The sequence below is a fragment of the Aedes albopictus genome, chromosome 3, assembly GCF_035046485.1.
Source record: "Aedes albopictus strain Foshan chromosome 3, AalbF5, whole genome shotgun sequence".
NCBI lineage: Eukaryota > Metazoa > Arthropoda > Insecta > Diptera > Culicidae > Aedes > Aedes albopictus.
The window spans coordinates 318,417,882-318,438,377 of record NC_085138.1 but is presented as its reverse complement, the minus strand read 5'-3'; the positions used below and the strand labels follow the sequence as shown (position 1 = coordinate 318,438,377).

Below are 20,496 nucleotides of genomic sequence, written 5' to 3'. Positions count from 1 at the left end.
GAGAATTAGGCAACTATCTGCCGTGTAATATATCGGAGTGTTGTACTAGAAGTAGCAGCTAACATGCTATTAGCGGTAAGTACTTTATATGACAAAAAATGTGACTACCCAACACAGTAAATCTTTTCTCGTAGCCGGAAACGGTTTCTACCCGGAGGCGCTAAACGGCACCATAGCTACCAGGACGGTGAACTGCAGTTGCATCATGATTTCCACAATCCTGCTGACACCGGTATGTAAGCTGGAGCGGAAAACAAACGACGAAGGAGTTGATAAAGCAGCAGGATACATTCAATTTAGGCGTAAGGGTTTATGGAGTTTAGCACGGTGTGATTAATAAAAGTAATTGTTTCATTGACCCTCATCAAATTTGTTCCTTATTTCTCTTTTTCTCTTAACACAAAGAAAAATATACTGTGTATAGCTGTATGAATACAGTACGGTTTACAGTTGTTCTACTATGAAGAACAATAAATCACTGGTCATACATATATTAATCGGTTTTCTTACATATTTATGGTTAAACTGTTCTCCAACCATTTGCTATGCAGTGAATTGCCCGAAAAACTGGATAGTATATTGACCATATTCTATACTGTTTTGCGAAAAATTTGTTCGGGAAAATAAGCGATTTTTTATGGTAACCTATCTTAACCGCCTATTCCACATACTGTAAATTGACGGGTTACCATTTGTAAAACTGGCAAATATGTACATGGAATGATTAGCTTACTGTTAGCTCTCATAGTCTGAGTAATGGTTAAATAGCAATTACTAATGGTTATCTACAGTATGAGAAACGTTACATTTACAGTTTGGAATTATGCGGGATCTCAATTTGGCTCGAGGTATGCTTCAGCCCAAGCACCACTGCATTGAACTAACTGGAGATCCATTAATATCTGTCAAACACGAAAACACATCCGCGAAACCAGAAACAACTACCCATAACCTTTCCCTTCTTAATTATCAAACCCCGTCACACAAATTATCAGAACAATCCACAAAACAAGACTCTGTGTTCAGGTGCTACCATCAACCTCCTTGCATCTTTGCATGCCGGCCCAAATGCTCCCCAACATCAACGTGATGTGACGTGGCACAACTATTTTCGAATAACTTCCCCTTGGCTTTTCAAACCTTTTCCAATTCTTTTTTCAACCTTTTATCAATGAACAACAGTCAATAGCTTTGTCAATAGTTTCGCATAATGTTCACTTTTCCATGACAAGGAAATAATTTAGAGAAGCCACTCTATTCGTCAAAGTTCGATAGAATTATATAAGCCGCACTGCACCAATGCATCAAGCAAGTGAATAAATGAATATAAATAATGCATATGAGAGAAACATTTTTTTTTAGTAAGACAAATGCTTAAATACAAAAGGAAATGCCCGTTTTAACACTCCAAATGTTTTAGCTCTTCAACCAGCTGACTGTTCCGATTGGTGCAGGGGTTTCCGGGTCGATGTGAGTTCACACACTTAACAAATCCAAACAAAAACATACCTTAAGGATTTCTTTACCTCTCAAAAATTGCAGTTTTCATGGCACAACACATCGTGGCCAACCACAATGAACTCAAACCTTGATGTCACTATTTTTTTTTCTTCTTAGTCACGTTTTCTGTCTGTGCCTTATACTCATTTGGTTTGATAGGAGCCACGTGTGTCACTCTCCGAACTTATGCTTTATGCGTACTACACACTGCTTTTCATAATATTGCTGACCCCTTTGGTAAGATTTATTAATCATAGACGTTGACTCCTTTCAACACTATAGTGTTATATAGATACTTTATTTTTTCCAGCCAACTTCTCATGTGCGCAATTCAATGACGCACAAAGTCCAGCTAAATTTTCTCATTCCAATCCCAACCATCCGCGCAGATAGCTAGCCAATCTTCAACAACCAAGTTTCAGCAACCCTTGGTATAATCAATAATCCATTCTTGAATCCAGCATATGGATCAGTAAACAAAACATGTCTCGCTTTCTCTTCCACTCCTTGCACAAACCATCAAACATCACACGTTCTCTTAGTGTAATTGTGACAACTGTTGCATCAAAACCATCGAACTACGAAAACCCTGTTCTCCTCTTCCAAGCCTGAATCAATGGATCAATTAAGCAAACTTTTCTAGTGTTCACCGCATGTAAACAAAGGGGCCAGCGTATATAGACATTAACATTATGACAGCAGTGGAGTTAGGTCAAACACACAAGGCTACAGTGGCGCTTTCTGTTCGCTTCATAGCGGCCATTTTAATTATTTTAGTGATCCATTATATACATGTATTATTCATTACAAGTACTTTCAAACCATGGAATACAATTATTCACGCCCGCACGTCTCTCGCAAGAACTATCAGGCGATAATACGATTTACTTCTAGTGCTCTCAAAGTCTCAAGCGCAGCTTGGAATCTCTAAGTCAGATCAATCTTCCTAGAAGCATCCTCAAACCATGGGAACACTACACTGCCTTTAAACACAACATGCAAGGCATCGCCTCTCCATCATCCAGCCAATCATCACCCTGTTCCCAATCTATGGATCCACTAATAAACCCTGGTTTTCTGCAAGATGTAATGGAAGCACTTCCCAATTCTCAATTTCCTTCCCTGAAGGAAGGAGATTTTAAAGCAAATTACTTTATTTCCATGCGCCCCCAGCCATGGAAATGTTACCATGTTGTGGTTACAGGAACTACCAAAACCACTACCAACTACGATTGTGTATTCAACGCACCCTTAAGTGATGACAACACAACACCTCGATGTCACCTGATTGTAGGAATTTAAGGATCCTTTTCCAGGCTCCCCCAAGCCATGGAATCACTACCTTGCTCCCAAGCACCCTGCTCGCAGGAACTTTCAAGGTTAATCATTCTCTTTGATCGGCAACCCGCAACGATCAAATGTTTCTTTCGACCGGCAACCCACCACGACCTCGATTATAACCGGCACCCGCAACGGTTAAATTCCTTTCGACCGGCACCCGCCACGGTCTCAATTGTCCTTTCAACCGGCACCCGCAACGGTTGAATTTCCTTCGACCGTCACGGTCTTTTTGTCCTTTTTAACTGGCACCCGCAACAGTTAAATTTGCTTCGACCGGCACCCGCCACGGTCTCATGTGTTCTTTTAACCGGCACTCGCCACGGTTAAAATTTTCTTCAACCGGCAACCCGCCACGGTTGAAAAAAAATGTTCAGGTAAATACCGATTGTACCACGCCCATTCACACTTCTCCACTGAAACATCATACAAGCACGCTCTCTCAATGAGCTGTCTAAAAATTATTCACCAACAAATGCATTTTCAAAACACTGTGTCATCAATTCCGTGGAAATAATTACACTTCCAATACACTTCCTCTTTTAACTTCACCTGCCGAATTGTTGCACCGTTTCTCCTATCATCACAACACCAACCAACCTGCCAGCAATCCATCTCAAAACAAACACGTTCGAGGGACCAAAAAATGTTCGCCTTATACGAGGCCTTCCATCCCATCCTCGTCGCCAATTGTAGGGTCCACTTCCGGAAGCAACTCTCGAAACGGCAAACTCCAGCTCTTCAGTCCAGAAGCTTTTCTCCGGTCGTTCGGATTCACCAGACTTCCCACAGGCTCGCTGTCCGTCGTCCGCCGACGCTCCACTTCATCGCAACTGTCACTCTACACGCTCATTCGTAACTGCTCAATTCGCACTATCTACACACTCTATGTAAACATAGAGAGTGCATGCCAGTACAAACCCTACAGGTACCTCCATTGGTCCCGCTACGTCCGAGTGGATCACTTCCAGCAACTCTTCAGCTCTTGAACCGCTCTTGCTGAACGGTATCCGGGTCTGCTTCCCCATAGGACACACCGTGCAATCGTTATGCCCCTCGCTCGAAATTTGCATGCCGCACGCCACACCACCGGCCAATTTCTTCACGCTGCTGTAGTTGAGATGTCCCATCCGCTTGTGCCAGGTTTCAAGCGATGCACTTGCGGAACTCAACATTGCTTGAACTGGCTTCCTCACCTGCGCTAGCTTGAACAATTCGTTCTCAATGATTCCGGTTGCCACCAGATTTCCCGCAGAGTTGAAGATTTCGCAGCCGGTCGCTTGGAATACGATCTTGAAGCCTTTCTTCACAATCTGAACCACCGACAGAAGATTTGTCGACAGATCGGGAATGTACTGCACGTCCTGGACAGGAATACCATTTTGTCCACCCTGGCAGGCCGGATAAAGGGTGGCAGTCCCACACGCTTCAATCTGCATCGTTTCCTTGTTGGCAGCTACAACGACCCCGCTTGCTTCACGCACGTCTTCCAGCAGCTCCAGATCCCTCGTCATGTGCCTAGTTGCACCCGAATCCAGGTACCACTGGTTTGCCTCCTGGCCGTCAATCGTCGAAAGCACGGTACAAAAGGCATCAGCTTTCTTGATTCCTGATTTTTCCGGACAGAACTTCGCTATGTGGCCAAATTTGTTGCATTTCCTACACTGCGGGCCTTTGGACTGCGCCGAACTTTTTCGGTTTTTCACGTTGCCATGGAAATCTTCTGATTTTGTTTGGGACTTACCCTTAGCAACGAACGATGTTTTTTCACTTGGCAACAGTTATTCCTGCAGCAAAATCGTCTTGATGGAATCACCCGTTATGGCTGTCCCCGAATTCTTCAAGGCCATGACCATTGGCTGGTACCGCTCCGGTAGCCCGGCCAGCAGGAGTACTCCGACGAAACGTTCCGGGATCGGAAACCCGATCTCGTTCAATTGATGGCACGTTGAAATCATCCTGTTCGCGTAAGCCTCCATGGTTCCGCAGGATTCCAGATCGGTCCGAATCAGCTTGTAAAGCAATACAACTTCTCGCGTCAGGCCAGTTTCCTCGAACGCCGCGTTGAGCTTCATCCAGGCCTCCCGAGCTGTCTTCGCGTCCCGTACATGGTAGTAATTGGCCGGTTCCAGGAACAGGATAATCTTCCCTTTTGTTGCCTTCTTGTCCTTCGTAGCGTCCACCGCCTCGAACGTTCCATCTTCCTCCCTCTTGGGCTCGACGGCTTCCCAAAGGTCCTCCACTTCGAGATAGGTTTGGACGGCAAATTTCCAAGTTGTCCAATTTTCTCTGCCGACCAGCCGTTCGATTCCGGGATTCGAATTCGCCATCTCTAACCGTTACTCTGGGCCGAATAACCTCTTGTAAAGAGTGAACTAGCAGTGATTAAAACACGTCTGGTTAGAATGAACGAACAAACACGAATGCTATATTTTCTCTATTTCTAAATGACATCAAATAGCCATAGGCTACTACGACCGTTTCCATTTCTTCTTCAACAGAACTCCTTGATGAAGTCTAGATAGAACTTCTGGAAGATTCCCAGAAGGAATGTATGGAAGATTTCCAAAAGGATAACCCGGAGAATTCCCAAAACGAACTCCTGAAATTCTCAAAAGGAGCTCCCGGAGCATTCTGGACTACTGGTGGCTTACCAGAAGAAACTCTTAAAGAAAACCCAGTAGGAAGCCCTGGAGAAATTTCGAAGATCCTTCTGGAGAGAATCCAGAAGAAGTTTTTAGAGAAACCCTAATTCAAGAAAAAATACCGTAGAAGCTCAAAATTAAATCCTGCAGGAATCTCAGAAGAGACTCATGCAGAAATTCCAAAAAGAATTCCTGTACTAATCCCAACAGAAACTTCTGGATAAACTACTGGAAGATTGAACTATTTAAAAAAATGTTAGAAAAATCTGCTGTAAAAAAAAGAGGAATTAAAACATGTCCTTAGAAGATTTCATGTATGAACATAAGATTTACGGTGTTTGGTAAAGTTAGGCTTGGAATAAAATCTGAAGGAGTTTCAAAAAATCTCAGAAGGAAATCCTGGATGAATTTCAAGAGAATTTCTTGGGTAAAAGCTTGAAATAATCACTTAAGGTCTTTTCGTTCCTGGCGAATGGTAACATTCCTGGATGAATTAAAAAGGAAAATCTGGGTTAATTCCTGAAGGACATTCTAGAAAAATCCCAGAAGTCAGGAATTCTTTTTGATAGAGATGTTCTAATTCCAAGTGATAATTAAGCGGGAATTGTTCAAGATTATTCAAAGGAATTCTAACACATAGAATTCTAACATAGAAAAGTCCTATGAGATTTCCTAAAGATATGCCAGAATGAACTTCTATAGGAATTCGTGAATGAATATCTGGAAACTTATTCAGGTGAAACGTCTAATAAAAATACAGGAGATAGACAAAATAATCGGGACAGGCAAAATTTTCACTTTTCCAAAAATAATCTACTAGCTGTAACTCTTTGTAAAATGTATAAAAAAATCTTATTTTTTTATTGTAAGTTGATCTACTAGTGGTGTATCAATGGTCCAAATTTAGGAAAGATCGAGCTATTCTACATGAAGTTAGAAAGATTCTAGAAAATAGACATGATTATCCGATATCCAACTTTGACCTGTTATATCTCCGGATTCAGTGAACCGCATGCAATGAAATTTTGACCGGCTATGAGTTATATAATGAGCTTTAAACAAAGCTTGACTAAACTTTAAATTATTTATAAGAAAAAAAGTGACAGCAATTGGATGTATTTTATTATTTTTTAAGAAAATTGGTCTATTTTTAATTGCTTCCCATTACTTTTTTCAATTTATTGCCGGCTATTTTGTTACTTTTTTTCACCAGTGTACAAAAAAAACGACTAGCAGAATATCGAGAATTACTGTGGAATAACATCATTGTGTGCAATGTGCATGCTCAAACATATTTAAAATCGCGATGAATAATGTACTGCTCAATTCTTGCAAAAACTCATCTCTGAAGTCCAACATGGTTTTTATCCTAGGAGTCCCACCTCTACAAATCTCGTTCAATTCGTCTCATTCTGCCTGCGTCATCTGGATTCCGTAATGCTGGTCGATAACTTAGATGGTTGAGATGTCGTAGATCGAAATAATACTTCTTGATAGTTTAACAGTTCAACAACGAATAAATCTCTTTATTGTAAGCTCTCATATTTATACCCTTCAGGTAACGGAGTACTCGCTTCGCTTCATTCCAGTCAACTTGGCTTGGGTTACTGGTCTTTCGTCCGAGGATCGATTCTGCAACAGCTATATCTGGTCTGGTGTTCACGGCTATGTACAACAATCCTCCGATCAAACTGGCGAATTGGTGGTTGTTCGGCAATGCTTCCGTTTCCTCCTCCTTTGTCTGTATATAGCCGGGGTCAAGGGGAATCTTTGATGGCTTACGGCGCCGACATAGTGCCGCTTCAAAGTGAGAGTGGGAGTGCGCGTCCACAGGATTTTCGTGGATTTGCTGTTGTTGATATTCTTTTTTGCGGCTTCGCACACGCGCACTCTCACTCTCACGCGTAACTATAACGGCACCCTTAGCATCTTGAAGTCCAAATCTAGTCAGTAGTTTTTGAATGTACGCCTTCTGGCTTAGTGATACGCCATCTTGTGATCGTGTAACATGGATGCCAAAATGCGTTACGTCTCCGAATGATGTCACCTTCAAGTTGTTATTCAAATTTTTGAAAATGTTTTCGTACTCTTCTTCGGACTTGCAAACAATTTATCAAATCGTCCACGTATACCGCAATGACGCCATCGTGCCGTCGTTGTTGCGTTTTGAGTACAAACAAGGATCGTTTTCCGAAGGCTTGAACCCAAGTTTTCGTAAAATCGAATCGAGTTTATTGTTCCAAATATTGGCTGCTTGCTTCAAACCGTAGAGTCCTTTCTGAAGATGGCACACTAGGTTTTTATTTCCAAAATCGCATCCAGGTGGTGGTTTCATAAATACGGTTTCTTGCAGTTCTTCGTTCAGGTATGCCGTCTTTACGTCCATGTGTTTGATCAGCATATTCCGATGGTGGGCCACAGACAGCAATGTTCTAAACGTAACATGCTTCACGACGCGCGCAAAAACTTCGTCGTAATCCGTTCCCCTGTGCCACCAATCTTGCTTTGTATCAAACCAATTTTCCGGTTTCATCCATCTTCCTTTTGAAAATCCACTTTCAGCCAATGGTTTTTCGTCCGCATGGCAGGGGGACAAAATTCAAGTGCAATTCTCCTTGTGAGATTGTAGCTCCTCCTCAATTGCAGCTTTCCAGAGCTCGTTTTCCGGACCGTCCAAAGCTTCTTTTATAGTACGTGGTTCGGGGACATTTGGCTTCACCATATCGACGATTTCACTGTACCGGATGGGCGGTAACCCTTTCGTGCTTCTTTCCGATCGTCTCACAGATGGTTCTGGCAACAGCACTGGTTGTTCCTCCATTTCGGTTCCTTGACTACAATCCAAGAATGATTCTTCCTCTTCTGATGTGGATTGAATATCATCTGCTTCAAAATCCTCGTCAGCGTGGTCGGTATTCGGATCATTAGGACTGCTTGGTTCCAGGACTGACTCATATTCCATTACTCCAGAAGACTTCGGACTGATTCCATTCCAACAGTTTCCCCTCGTTCAAGAATCGTACATCTCTGCTGTGGTACACTTTGTTCGTTGCCAGATCCACGAAACGGTATGCCTTCTGACAATCTGAGTATCCAACAAACGTGAGCTTCATTCCTTTTGGCTCCAACTTGGTCCTCTTCTGATCTGGGATATGTACAAACGCACTGCTTCCGAAAATGTGTAAGTATTTCAAATTCGGCTTCTTCCCGTACCAAGCTTCAAACGGCGTTTTTACGGTAGCTCGGGTTGGTAGTAGATTCTGAATGTGCGTGGCGGTGTTGATAGCTTCTGCCCAGTATTTGTAATCCATTCCAGCATCGATGAGCATACAGCGCGCCATTTCGACGAGACTTACGGTTTTTACGTTCCGCAACTCCGTTTTGCTGAGGGCTATAGGCTGCTGTGTACTGCGGAATGATTCCCTTCTGACGATACAATCTGTCTAATCTTCGTGACTTGTATTCTCCACCGCGTCGGACCGAACGATGGCAGGCACTTTTCCGAACCGGGTTTCAGTTATCCGAATATACTTCTCCATACGTTCTGCAGCTTCGGACTCCTTTCGTAGACATAATACGGTACAGTAGCGGGTAAAAACATCTATGACTGTCATAAAATAGTGGGCTCGTCCTGGAGTGACGGTGTTCATGGGTCCACACAAATCGGTATGTACGAGTTCCATCATCCTTGACGACTGTGGTCCGGCTTGCTTTGGGAACGGCAACCGGGTCATCTTTCCCTCCAGGCAGCATTCACAATCGATGTCAACATCACATTTCTGGATTCGCACGCCGGTAACGAGATCATCACGTACCAATTTTCGGATAGCTTCTTCATCGCGATGTCCTAGTATACGGTGCCATTTATGGATGCAATCTTCTAAATGCTTGGCTGTCGCAGCACATAACGGTACATTTCTCTTCAACGATTCCAGCTGATAAATACCGGCCTTCTTCACTGCGATGGCGGCCACCAGTCCATGTTTCGAGATTCTACAGATTTCTCCAGTGAAATTTAATTCAGTACTTTTCTCCGTTAGCTTTCCAACTGACACCAGATTTGCGTCCAACTTCGGAACATGTAGAATTCCGTGATTGTTACCTGTTTCTCGTCATTGTCCACTACGCAGTGCAGTATTCCGGAACCTTTTCCAGAAACATTTACTTCACTTCCGTCAGCTAGCGTTACTGTCAATCCGGAGCATGTTTCGTACTGCTTGAAAAAGTTTCTGTCCGCACACATGTGTGTACTAGCACCGGAATCCACGATCCAGGAATCAATCGTATCCGGTTCATTACGTGTCGCGAAGCAAAACGCTGAGCACCCCTCGGGCCGGTCATCTTCCTTCACAGTTCTCGCTTTCGGTTTGAACTTTCGCCGGGATTCGTCCACCTTCGCATTGGATAGCACACGACAATCTTTCTTGACATGTCCAGGTTTTCCACAGCTATGGCAAATTATTTGCTTCCTCGAGGGCTCCACTCTCAGCAACCATTCTCCCCGCGATGGATATCTTTGGCGCTTTATGGATTCGTCCAACAACTTGCTCTTCACAAGGTCCATGGTTAACTCTTCATCCGAGCGACTCTCCAAAGCTGTAGTTAGGGTATCATACGATTCCGGTAGGCTCCTCAATACCATCGCGACCATCAACTGGGAGTCCACACGCAAAAAAATCCGTTCCGATATACGTGCACTCCCAGTCACGACAACGGGAACAAACGGGAACTATGCATAGCAACGATAACAACAATAAGAAATGTACACCGTGAACTAGATATCACGTTTTCCAGAACGCCCATATTGACAGCTGGAACTAGTTCCAGTTCACGGTGTATATTTGCTTGTTCTCATATTTGCGTTTGTTTGTTCACGTTTATCAGAACGGTTTTCTGAGCGTACAGCTTCTGACCAGCGTTCGAAAGGCGAGAAAAAAGTCCATCCATTTCTTGAAGATGCTATTCCATATCGTCACCATCCCGGAACTGTAACTGGCAACTCCGCTTCAGTAACGTGACTCGAGACGTAAGGGACACACTCTGATGATGTTTCTTCAAGGCTTCCCAGGTTTCTCTGGCAGTTCGGCAATCCCGGATGATCGGATGTTGATTATCTTCAACGAACAGGGCAATAGTCGCCCTGGCCTTATCGTCTCCCTGCTTCCATTCGCTCGTGACCGGATTGGGTACCTCCTCCGAGATGTGCATTTCAATTCTAAATCTCCAGGCTTCGTAATTGGTGTTATTCAGGCGTTCCATCATGAGCTTGCTAGCGTCCATCTTGAAAACGTACCCAAAGTTCCGACCAATCTTCCGAGATTTCTAGAATTCCAACTTCAAAATCTTCAACTTCAGTTAAGGCCCATAACCTCTTAGATGGTTGAAATGTCGTCGATCGAAATAATACTTCTTGATGGTTTAACAGTTCAACAACGAATGAATCTCTTTATTGTAAGCTCTCATATTTATACCCCCACATGACTTTCTAATTGTTATTTTTAATAAACAAACTTATGGTTGTTATGCAGAGGTATTTCGTCGCCTACTCAACTCCTCAACACGATACTGTACAGGGGATAGAGAAAATGATCGGGACAGGCAAAATTTTTACTTTTCAAAAAATGTCCCATTAGCTGTAACTTTTCGAAAAGTGCATCTTATATTTTCAAATTTTCACTGTAAGTTGATCAACTAACTGTGGACAGTGGACAAAATTTGGAAAAAATCGGGCTATTCTGCACGAAGTTATAAGCATTTTAGAAAAAGGTAGAATTATCCGATAGCCAAATTTGAGCTGTTATATCTCCGGATTCAATGAACCGAATGCAATGAAATTTTGTCCATTTATGATTTATATACTGAGCTCTGCAAAACATTTGGCTGAACTTGAAATTATTTACAAGAGGAAAAGTTATAGCGATTTCATTTAGTTTATGATTTTTTAGAAAATTGATCTATTTTTAATACGCATCCTATTAATTTTTCATTGAATTTCCGGCTATGTTGTTACTTTCTTTCAAAACATATCTGTATTCAAGACAATTAGAGGGAATTTGAATGAACTATTATTAGCAACTTGAATTTTGAAACGATGTTGAAATTTAAGAAAATTTGGTGTTTTATTAGAAAAATAATGAAATCGTTATAATTTTCATCCGTGTTAAGAATTTTAAGTTGTGTCAAAAGTTTTTCAAAGTTCATTATATAAGTAACTAGCTGTCCCGGCAAACGTCGTACTGCCTGCCTACTGTGTTTTTCGACATGCAGTGGAGGGACGTCCCCCACACAGTCATCTGTATGGGAGCCACCCGTTCTCGAGACCGGAGAAGTCTCACACCAAGCTAAGAACCTTCCCCGGCCCCAAAATTACACACATACAAAATTTCATACCGATCGGTTCAGTAGTTTCCGAATGCATAACGGTCAGACAGACAGACAGACAGACAGACAACAGACAGAAATTCATTTTTATATATATAGATAGATAGATAAATAGTCAAAATTTCATTGCATTCGGTTCATTGAATCTAGAGATATTAGAGCTCAAAGTTCGCTATCGGATAATTATACCTTTTTTCTAGAATCTTTATAACTTCGTGCAGAATAGCCCGATCTTTTCCAATTTTGTCTACTGATATAGAACTAGTTGATCAACTTACAGTGAAGATTTGAGAATATTTGATGCACGTTTCGAAAAGTTACAGCTGGTTGAACATTTTTTGAAAAGTAAAAATTTTGCCTGTCCCGATCATTTTGTCTATCCCCTGTATATACAGACTTGAAATCTGCCTTTGATGGTGTGGTCCACGGAATACTGCTCGCGTTCTTGGGAAAACTTGGTGTTTCTGATGATCTCGTTCGCTGGTTCAAGACCGAGACAACTCGGATTCATGTTTAAAATAGCTGACGAATTCCGTGATCCTCTATGTTTACGATCGTTATACTGCGCATTGATCCGATCTATTCTTGAATCGAATGTTGTAGTATGGAATCCCTATCAGTCAAGTTGGGTTGCTAGTATTGAAGCGATACAACGAAAGTTCGTTAAATACGCTCTCCGTAATCTACCATGGTAGGACCCTCAATCTTCCAAGCTGTTTTCGTTGCAAATATTCTGCTGGGTGAGTTGGACTCTCCTGAGATCCTGAGAAATCGAATCAACATTTATGCTCCTATGCGAGTGCTTCGTCAACGTGGATTTTTGATACTTGAATCGAGAAATTCAGGCTATGGATTGCATGAACCAATTCGGCAGTTTCAACCGTGTGCACTACCTGTTCGACTTCAACACTTCTGCCGAGTCGTTCAAACGAAGGCTTCTGGATGGCCATCGACAACTCAGAAGCTGGACATTCACTGTGTGAGGAACTATATTGTTTATTTTTTTCCGTGTTATGTATATTGCTTTTAAAGAATGACTTTATAATTTGTAACATCATAATTTTTATGGCATTTCTTATTCATATTTTTTCGTTTGTATGAGTTTAAAAGATGCAGGGTTTTTATGCCTATTTGAGTGAGCCGTATGATGTGGGAAACTCAAAAATGCTTTTCCCTGTCAGGCTTCACTGTCGGGCCCTGTCAGGCCCAATCAAAGTAATTTAAAAAAAAGTAAATAAAAACATATTCACTTTCAAGTTAATTAGAGAGAATTCAAATAAACTATAACGACCATGTAACAGATAATAACATTGAAACCTTATAAATGCACATTTTATTTTCCGTATCGAGCCCCACATTTTGAAACTAGTGGGATACGAAAAGTAAAATGGAACATTACAAATGCACAAAACACAAACATGCAACACATAACATTAATTTGTGCCCAGTCATCCATATGGATAACGAAGTCCGAACCCAGGATGACGAGGTTTCATTATTGTTCTTGGTCCATCAGTCATCCTAGAATTGTATTTCGTTTGGCAGTTCGCCTTTTAGTTTGCAGCATTTGTGGCTGCATGCATAGCTTGTTTTGGTCTAGGAATTTCTAATCCTCGTTAATACAGATAAAAAAAAATCTTCTTACGGATTCCCATTAAATTTCGCGTAAAACTTTGTGTCAGTATTTTTTCAGTATTCCTCAATGTTTCCATCCGCTTTCACTTTTCTACTCTATACATACAGGGGATGGCCAAAATGTTTGGGATAGGCAATTTTTTTTCTCTCACAAAAAAGTCCAACATGCAATAACTTTTCATAGAGTGCACCAAAAAATCTCAAATTTTGACTGTTTATCAACCTATTATATGTGCATCATTGGTACAAATTTGGACTCAATTGATTAATTTTTCGCAAAGTTAGAACCGTTCGGGTGAAATACTATTTTTTAGGCAACTTATTTTTGAGCTGTCATATCTCGGAAACTAGTGAACCGAATTGAATGAATTTTTTAACGTTTATCAACAATATATTGCTACTTAATACCACGTTATAAAATGTAATATTTTCTCACGGCGAATTAAGTTACACAGGGTTGAAATTTTTACCCATATAGAGGAAAATAAGTCAATTTTACAATACCACACAAAAATGACTAAATGTGTTCTTCCTTTAATCTAAATAGGCTCTAATATATCTGAATAAAGATAACTTGAGAACAGAAGTGGAAAATCTTTGGATATCAACACTAAAATTTATTGACATTGATGTAAAAAAATACATTTTTTCGAGTAAAATCCAAAAAGTGTCAATCCATGATAACTTTTTTCAACGTTCAAAAAGTATCTATGTTTTAATGGTTTGAGAAGCATTTACATATTGTTAGTGTGCGTACAAAATTTCATTCAATTCGGTTCACTGGTTTCCGAGATATGACAGCTCAAAAATGAGATGTCTAAAAAATAGTGTTTTACCCGAACGGTTCTAACTTTGCGAAAGATTGATCAATCGAGCCCAAATTTGTACCAATGCTGCACATATAATAGGTTGACAAACAATCAAAATTTGAGATTTTTCGATGCACTCTATGAAAAGTTATTGCATGTTGAACTTTTTTGTGAGAGAAAAAAAAGTTGCCTATCTCAAACATTTTGGCCATCCCCTGTAAGTAGTAGAATTATGAATACGAGAATGTTGAAAATGAAATTCCTAAAACTCGTTCTACGTTGATTGAGAATTGCCCCCAACAGGTTTGCTAACTGTCAAAAAAGCAAAACGATTAGTGTGAGTCGCAAAAGTATTCTAGACAATTAAAAAAATATTTGAACTAATCTATTACCATCCATCTTCTCTCCCCCACCCCGCAGCGGTCGAAGCAGCCTCCAAGGTGGACGACTCGAAAGGGCCCGTCTTCCTCAAGGAACCCACCAATCGGATCGACTTTTCCAACTCGACCGGAGCGGTCGTCGAATGTAGTGCCACCGGAAATCCACCCCCGGAAATGATCTGGATCCGAAGCGACGGAACGGCCGTTGGCGAGGTGCCCGGACTGCGCCAGATTCTCCCGAATGGAAATCTGGTTTTCCCGCCGTTCCGTGCCGAGGACTACCGTCAGGACGTGCACGCCCAGGTCTACGCTTGCATGGCCAAGAACCAGTTCGGATCGATCATTTCGCGGGATGTCAACGTACGAGCCGGTAAGTTTGTTTGTGCAAGGGAATGCACGGAAGAAAGGAACGTGATACGAAACATCTGCTGCGGTCGGCGCTGGCTGGTGGCTGGTGGCGAAGGAACGGATCAATGGAAGAAATGTGGATAAGTCCTTCGGAGAAGGTGAAGAAATGGAGAAGAAGAAATTTCGTGTGGACTTGGATGCTGAGAAGGATGCACAACGAAGTTTTTTTTTAATATCGGTCAAAAAAGGATCAAATAATCCAATGAAATTGTCTGTGGGTGAGATTTAATGAACAAAAGGAACAGTAATTACCTATTACCCCTTAACGTCAATATTTGCAAATCGTTTTTAGGAAATCTATCTGGTACTTTGGCAAAATTTATTCACAATCATTGTCTGTTTGTGGAAATATTGAAAATATTCCTTAGAAGTTTGGAAATAATATAATCTCAGAAAAGTTTTCGAATTAGCAAAGAAAAAAATGCATACAATAGAATTATACAATTGTAAAGTTGCAGTCCATATATTGAACCTGAGAAGACTAATCACTATTTGTCGTCATAATTCTAGTTTACTTTTAAATTTCTGTAAATATTCGGATACTTTCAGACAAGCATATACTTCCTCAATATTTTGATGATAGGATAAACATTTTATCATAATTTTAATGTTTAAGCCATTAAAACATTACTAAAAGTGTTCAACAATTTTTCCATTTAATTATTTTACTTTCATTCACAACATATCTGCTCACAGACACAATTTCAATGAATTCATAGAATCGTTGACGCCGATCCATCCAAAAAATCCCTTAATCAAAATCAGCACAGAAGATCACGTTGTGCAAAGAAGAGATCCAGGGGTTAAGTGGATGGGTGAGGTGCATGCATCTGCTGCGAACAAAATACCGAAGAAGTATTGGTGAGCTGGCTTGACGGCCGGCCGGCCCTGAATGCCGCTGGTGCAGTGCTGTGGGCGGATGCAGTCGGCAGAGGAAGAAATGCAGCGGCATGCGGCAGAGAAGAATGAAGGAACACAAAAAAGCAAGGCAAAATTCGAATCCACCGGCAACAATAATATTATTCCTCGCCTTGGCTCGGTGGTGTTGGTGCGGCGTGGAATCGCGCTTCGGCACGAAAGAAGATAGTGTGAGAAGAGTGTATTATTATAAAAATAAAACGTCTCCGGTCCGGTTGATGTTGCAGCTATGCTGCTGTGTGGGATGCCGGCAAGCAACGAACTGAAGAAGATGGAATGGAATCAGCTGGTGGAGTGCTAATAAGGAAGAGGCTGAGAAATGTGAACTACAGGGGATGGCCAAAATGTTTGGGATAGGCAACTTTTTTTCTCCCACAAAAAAATTCAACATGCTGTAACTTTTCATAGAGTGCATCAAAAAATCTCAAATTTTGACTGTTTGTCAACCTATTATATGTGCATCATTGGTACAAATTTGGGCTCGATTGATTAATTTTTCGCGAAGTTAGAACAGTTCGGGTGAAACATTATTTTTTAGACAACTCATTGTTGAACTGTCATATCTCGGAAACCAGTGAATCGAATTGAATGAATTTTTTAACGTTTATCAACAATATATTGATACTTAATACGACGTTATAAAATGTAATATTTTCTTACGACGAATTAAGTTATACCGGGTTGAAATTTTTACCCATATAGAGGAAAATAAGTCAAATTTACACCTACCCCGGGGCAAGTGGGACCTAAAAAATGCTAGTTTGGTTTTGTCAAGCCAAAAAATTCTAAACATAAATAATTTTATAATTCCAATGGTTCTGAAAGACATTGTTGGTATATTTCTTCTTATTAACGGGCATTGAAACTGTTTCAAAATTTTTAAATTCTGTATATTATGCATATGATGAAAAGTGGAGCAGATCTTCATTTACACCGTATCACGGGGCAAGTTAGACCTATTCGGAATGTTTGTACAAATGGGTTAATAAAGTTGCTGCATATATTGTTCGTGCAGTTGAAAATCGGAATTTTTGACACGCGAAAATCGATTTTTCTCCTAAACCGTGTGTCGGACGTACGTCGGGCACAGTGCGCTGGATAGAGGGTCAGGTCCGCTGTCAAGCGCACTACGTCCGACGTTAGGTTTCACGTATGGATTTTGAGAAAATTCGATTGTCGGGTGTGGGGAAACTTCGGGTTTCAACCGCGACGACAATATGTAATGTAGCATAAATTATAGATATATTATGCGAATAACTATGTTTAGCGATTTATGTTGGAAAAGTTTTGTGGTATCGTGCATAAATCACGTAATACATATAATAACCAATCACTGCGAAAAAAATGATTAAACTCTAGCAGCTCGTGCAAAACAAATTGATTTTATTAATACAAAAAGCGCCCTAAGGTTAAATACCGAAAGATTTCCAAAGTTGCTTTTCATATTAGGTACGTAATTGATGAAACTCACCAAAAGATTTTTTTTTAAATTTACAGATGTTATGTTTACCCAAACATAATTTTATGATCATTAAAGAAAGATTTTTAAATCGTGAACTTTGAATAAGTCGTTTTCCAATTTTTTCATACTCTATGACCGGTTCCTTAATATTCAGAAAAACTCATTATGCAGCAAAAAATGAAAAAAAAAATAGAATTTGAAAATGTATGAAAAATAAATGATTTCGGTTCTACCCAAGACTTTACCGTTTTAAACAATAGCTTCATCATCAGAATAGAAGTAATTAAGTGTAATTCAACGATTGTTTACTTAAGACGCCGATTTTTACTTCACTTTTGTGTAAATTTCGACTTAGGCTGAAGAAAACGAGATCAAACTATGAAGTTGTGTTTGTTTACTCTCATAGGTCTCACTTGCCCCAGATGCTGAAATGCACTGGGGCAAGTTAGAGCGGTTAACTAAGGGTAATAAATGAAAATAAATTACAGCTTTTTCGTTTAAAATAACTTGCAAGCACTCCAAAGATTATCCTGAAACCGAAAAAGTTTTACTTTATTTGTTATTTTATTTTTAAACGACGAATGTAGTAGAGTACGTTAATCTCACTTAGTGAATTGAAAATTACATATGATCAACAATAACATGTATGAACTCTTGATGGTGAGAACAATGACAATTTATGAATTCAAAGTATCCGTTGGTGTGATACCTATGTTTTCTATGAAGAAAGTTTGCCTTAAAACTAAAAAATAAAAAAAATATAGCTGTAGGTCTCACTTGCCCCGAATTCTCACTTGCTCCGGGGAACCTTACTACACAAAAATTATTAAATGTGTTCTTCCTTTAATCTAAATAGGCTCTAATATATCTAATTAGAGATAATTTGAGAACAGAAGTAGAGAATATTTGGATATCAACACGTAAATTTATTGACATTGATGTAAAAAAATTGCATTATTTCGAGAAAAATCCAAAAAGTGTCAATCCATGATAACTTTTTTTAACGTTTAAAAAGTACCTATGTTTTAATAGTTTGTGAAGCATTTACATATTGTTAGTGTACGTTCAAAATTTCATTCAATTCGGTTCACTGGTTTCCGAGATATGACAGCTCAAAAATGAGTTGTCTAAAAAATAGTGTTTTGCCCTAACGGTTCTAACATTGCGAAATATTATTCAATCAAGCCCAAATTTGTACCAATGATGCACATATAGTAGGTTGACAAACAGTCAAAATTTGAGATTTTTTGATGCACTCTATGAAAAGTTATAGCATGTTGAACTTTTTTGTGAGAGAAAAAAAAGTTGCCTATCCCAAACATTTTGGCCATCCCCTGTATATACACTGGCTACGGATGGGCAGCATGACGTTGACGATGGGTTTGTTCCCGTTGGGAAGAGGAAATGCAACTTTTCTGCACCGGACACGACACAAGGATTGTACGACATTTCCCCGAAAACCAGTTCCCCGAATGAAGTTTTCCCGAAAGTTATTTCCCCGAAAAACGATTCGCCGAACGAACCGTTTCCCCGAATGTACCATTTCCCCGAATGTACCGTTTCCCCGAATGCACCGTTTCCCCGAAATATTTATGATACTATATTTAGTACTGGTTTCTAATCATTGATTAATTCCATTATCTGAAACTTTCACATCTCATTGATATTGTGTATTCCCTCTTTTCATGGGAATTCTTCGAGATATAATTTTCTTCATGATGTTTCAATGAGGTTTGCTTTTCTTTTTAAATATGGGTCGTTCTTTTCTGTTGTACTGATTGAAAATGACATGGCACTCAATTAAGAACACGCTAATCATAATTTTCCCTTCTTTCATTAATAGGCCATTCTTTCTATTTATGTTTAAATTTTCAATCGATGAAAACGCCCTTTAAACACATAATATCTTTAAAACGAGTCATCCTGATTATAGTAGTAATATGCTAAAGTTCATTGTCATTGTAAAACACATGATCTTTATGACTTCAACTTTAAGTCTTAAAGTATTCTTGCTAGCGAAGGAAGCCTATGAGCACAATGTTAATGTGTATTAACAGGCTTTAAAACAAAAGTCAATGTGTTTGACAAACAGATTTGAAGCTAAGCACTCTTTTTTTTTGTAAATCAATGGATCAATCATGATCGAAGTAGCATTTACAATTGGGTTCTTTAGGGGTATCCGGATTATTTCATAATCGTATTCTCCACCCAAAAATTAGTCGAAATCCAAAATTTCATAGTTTTTGGAGTCCGGGAACTATTTTTAAAATGCATTTAAAGTTTGCATGGGGAAAATTTTATGTTCGGGTCGAACTGTCATTTTATCGATTGAACTGTCATTCTATCCACGAAAATCAAAACTGTTTTGTTATTTTAACCATCAAAACAAAGGTATTAGAATCGAATAAAATCACGTTATGCTCAGAAAAATGAGCTCTCTCGATTAGGCTATAGAGAATAGAAATATTTTATTCACTAAACAACCCAATTGACATTTCTACGGAACAGACCACCACAGTAAGACCGCCGGCAATATTTTGAAAGAACAGTATATGATGAAAGAAGGAAGAATCTTTGATGAAGATTTCTACTATAATGCCTATAGATACCTACTAGAACAGTCGGTCACAAAAAAAATATAGCAGCAGACAAATTACTGATGATTGATTGAGCTGTTCAACTTAAAAGAACAGCCTATGTTTGAAAGAAGGAAAATTTTATTAAATGAAAGGTTATCAATCTAGTCGAAAAGACGCTGCTGGATCTTTAGGCAGAAGTATGTCAGAAGTACGTTAGGCTGCAATCGTTAGGCCGAAAGTATCATTACGCCGGACGAGCATCATTACGATTGAGTTGAAAGCCAAGAAAAAAACCCAGTTTGATCATATATAACCCAATACTTAAAAGAATAGCCGACTTCTCAAAGAAGGGTAATCTGACATGGGACATTCAGTGGTTTGATAAATTACTACCGTCAATAAGCTATGCAATATTACAACTAAAAACAACTGCGTGTTATA

General features: G+C 39.9%; 1 protein-coding gene across 50 annotated transcripts in view; it reads left to right on the top strand.

The window, feature by feature from the left end:
* The window catches only part of LOC115262726 (cell adhesion molecule Dscam2), a 232,095-nt gene that overhangs the window by 7,804 nt on the left and 203,795 nt on the right, over positions 1–20,496 (top strand). For all 50 annotated transcript variants that reach the window (XM_062842651.1, XM_062842638.1, XM_062842642.1 and 47 more), the window contains exon 3: positions 14,729–15,058. In XM_062842651.1, coding sequence (XP_062698635.1) covers positions 14,729–15,058 — 330 coding nt within the window. The remainder of the gene's footprint in view (positions 1–14,728; positions 15,059–20,496) is intronic.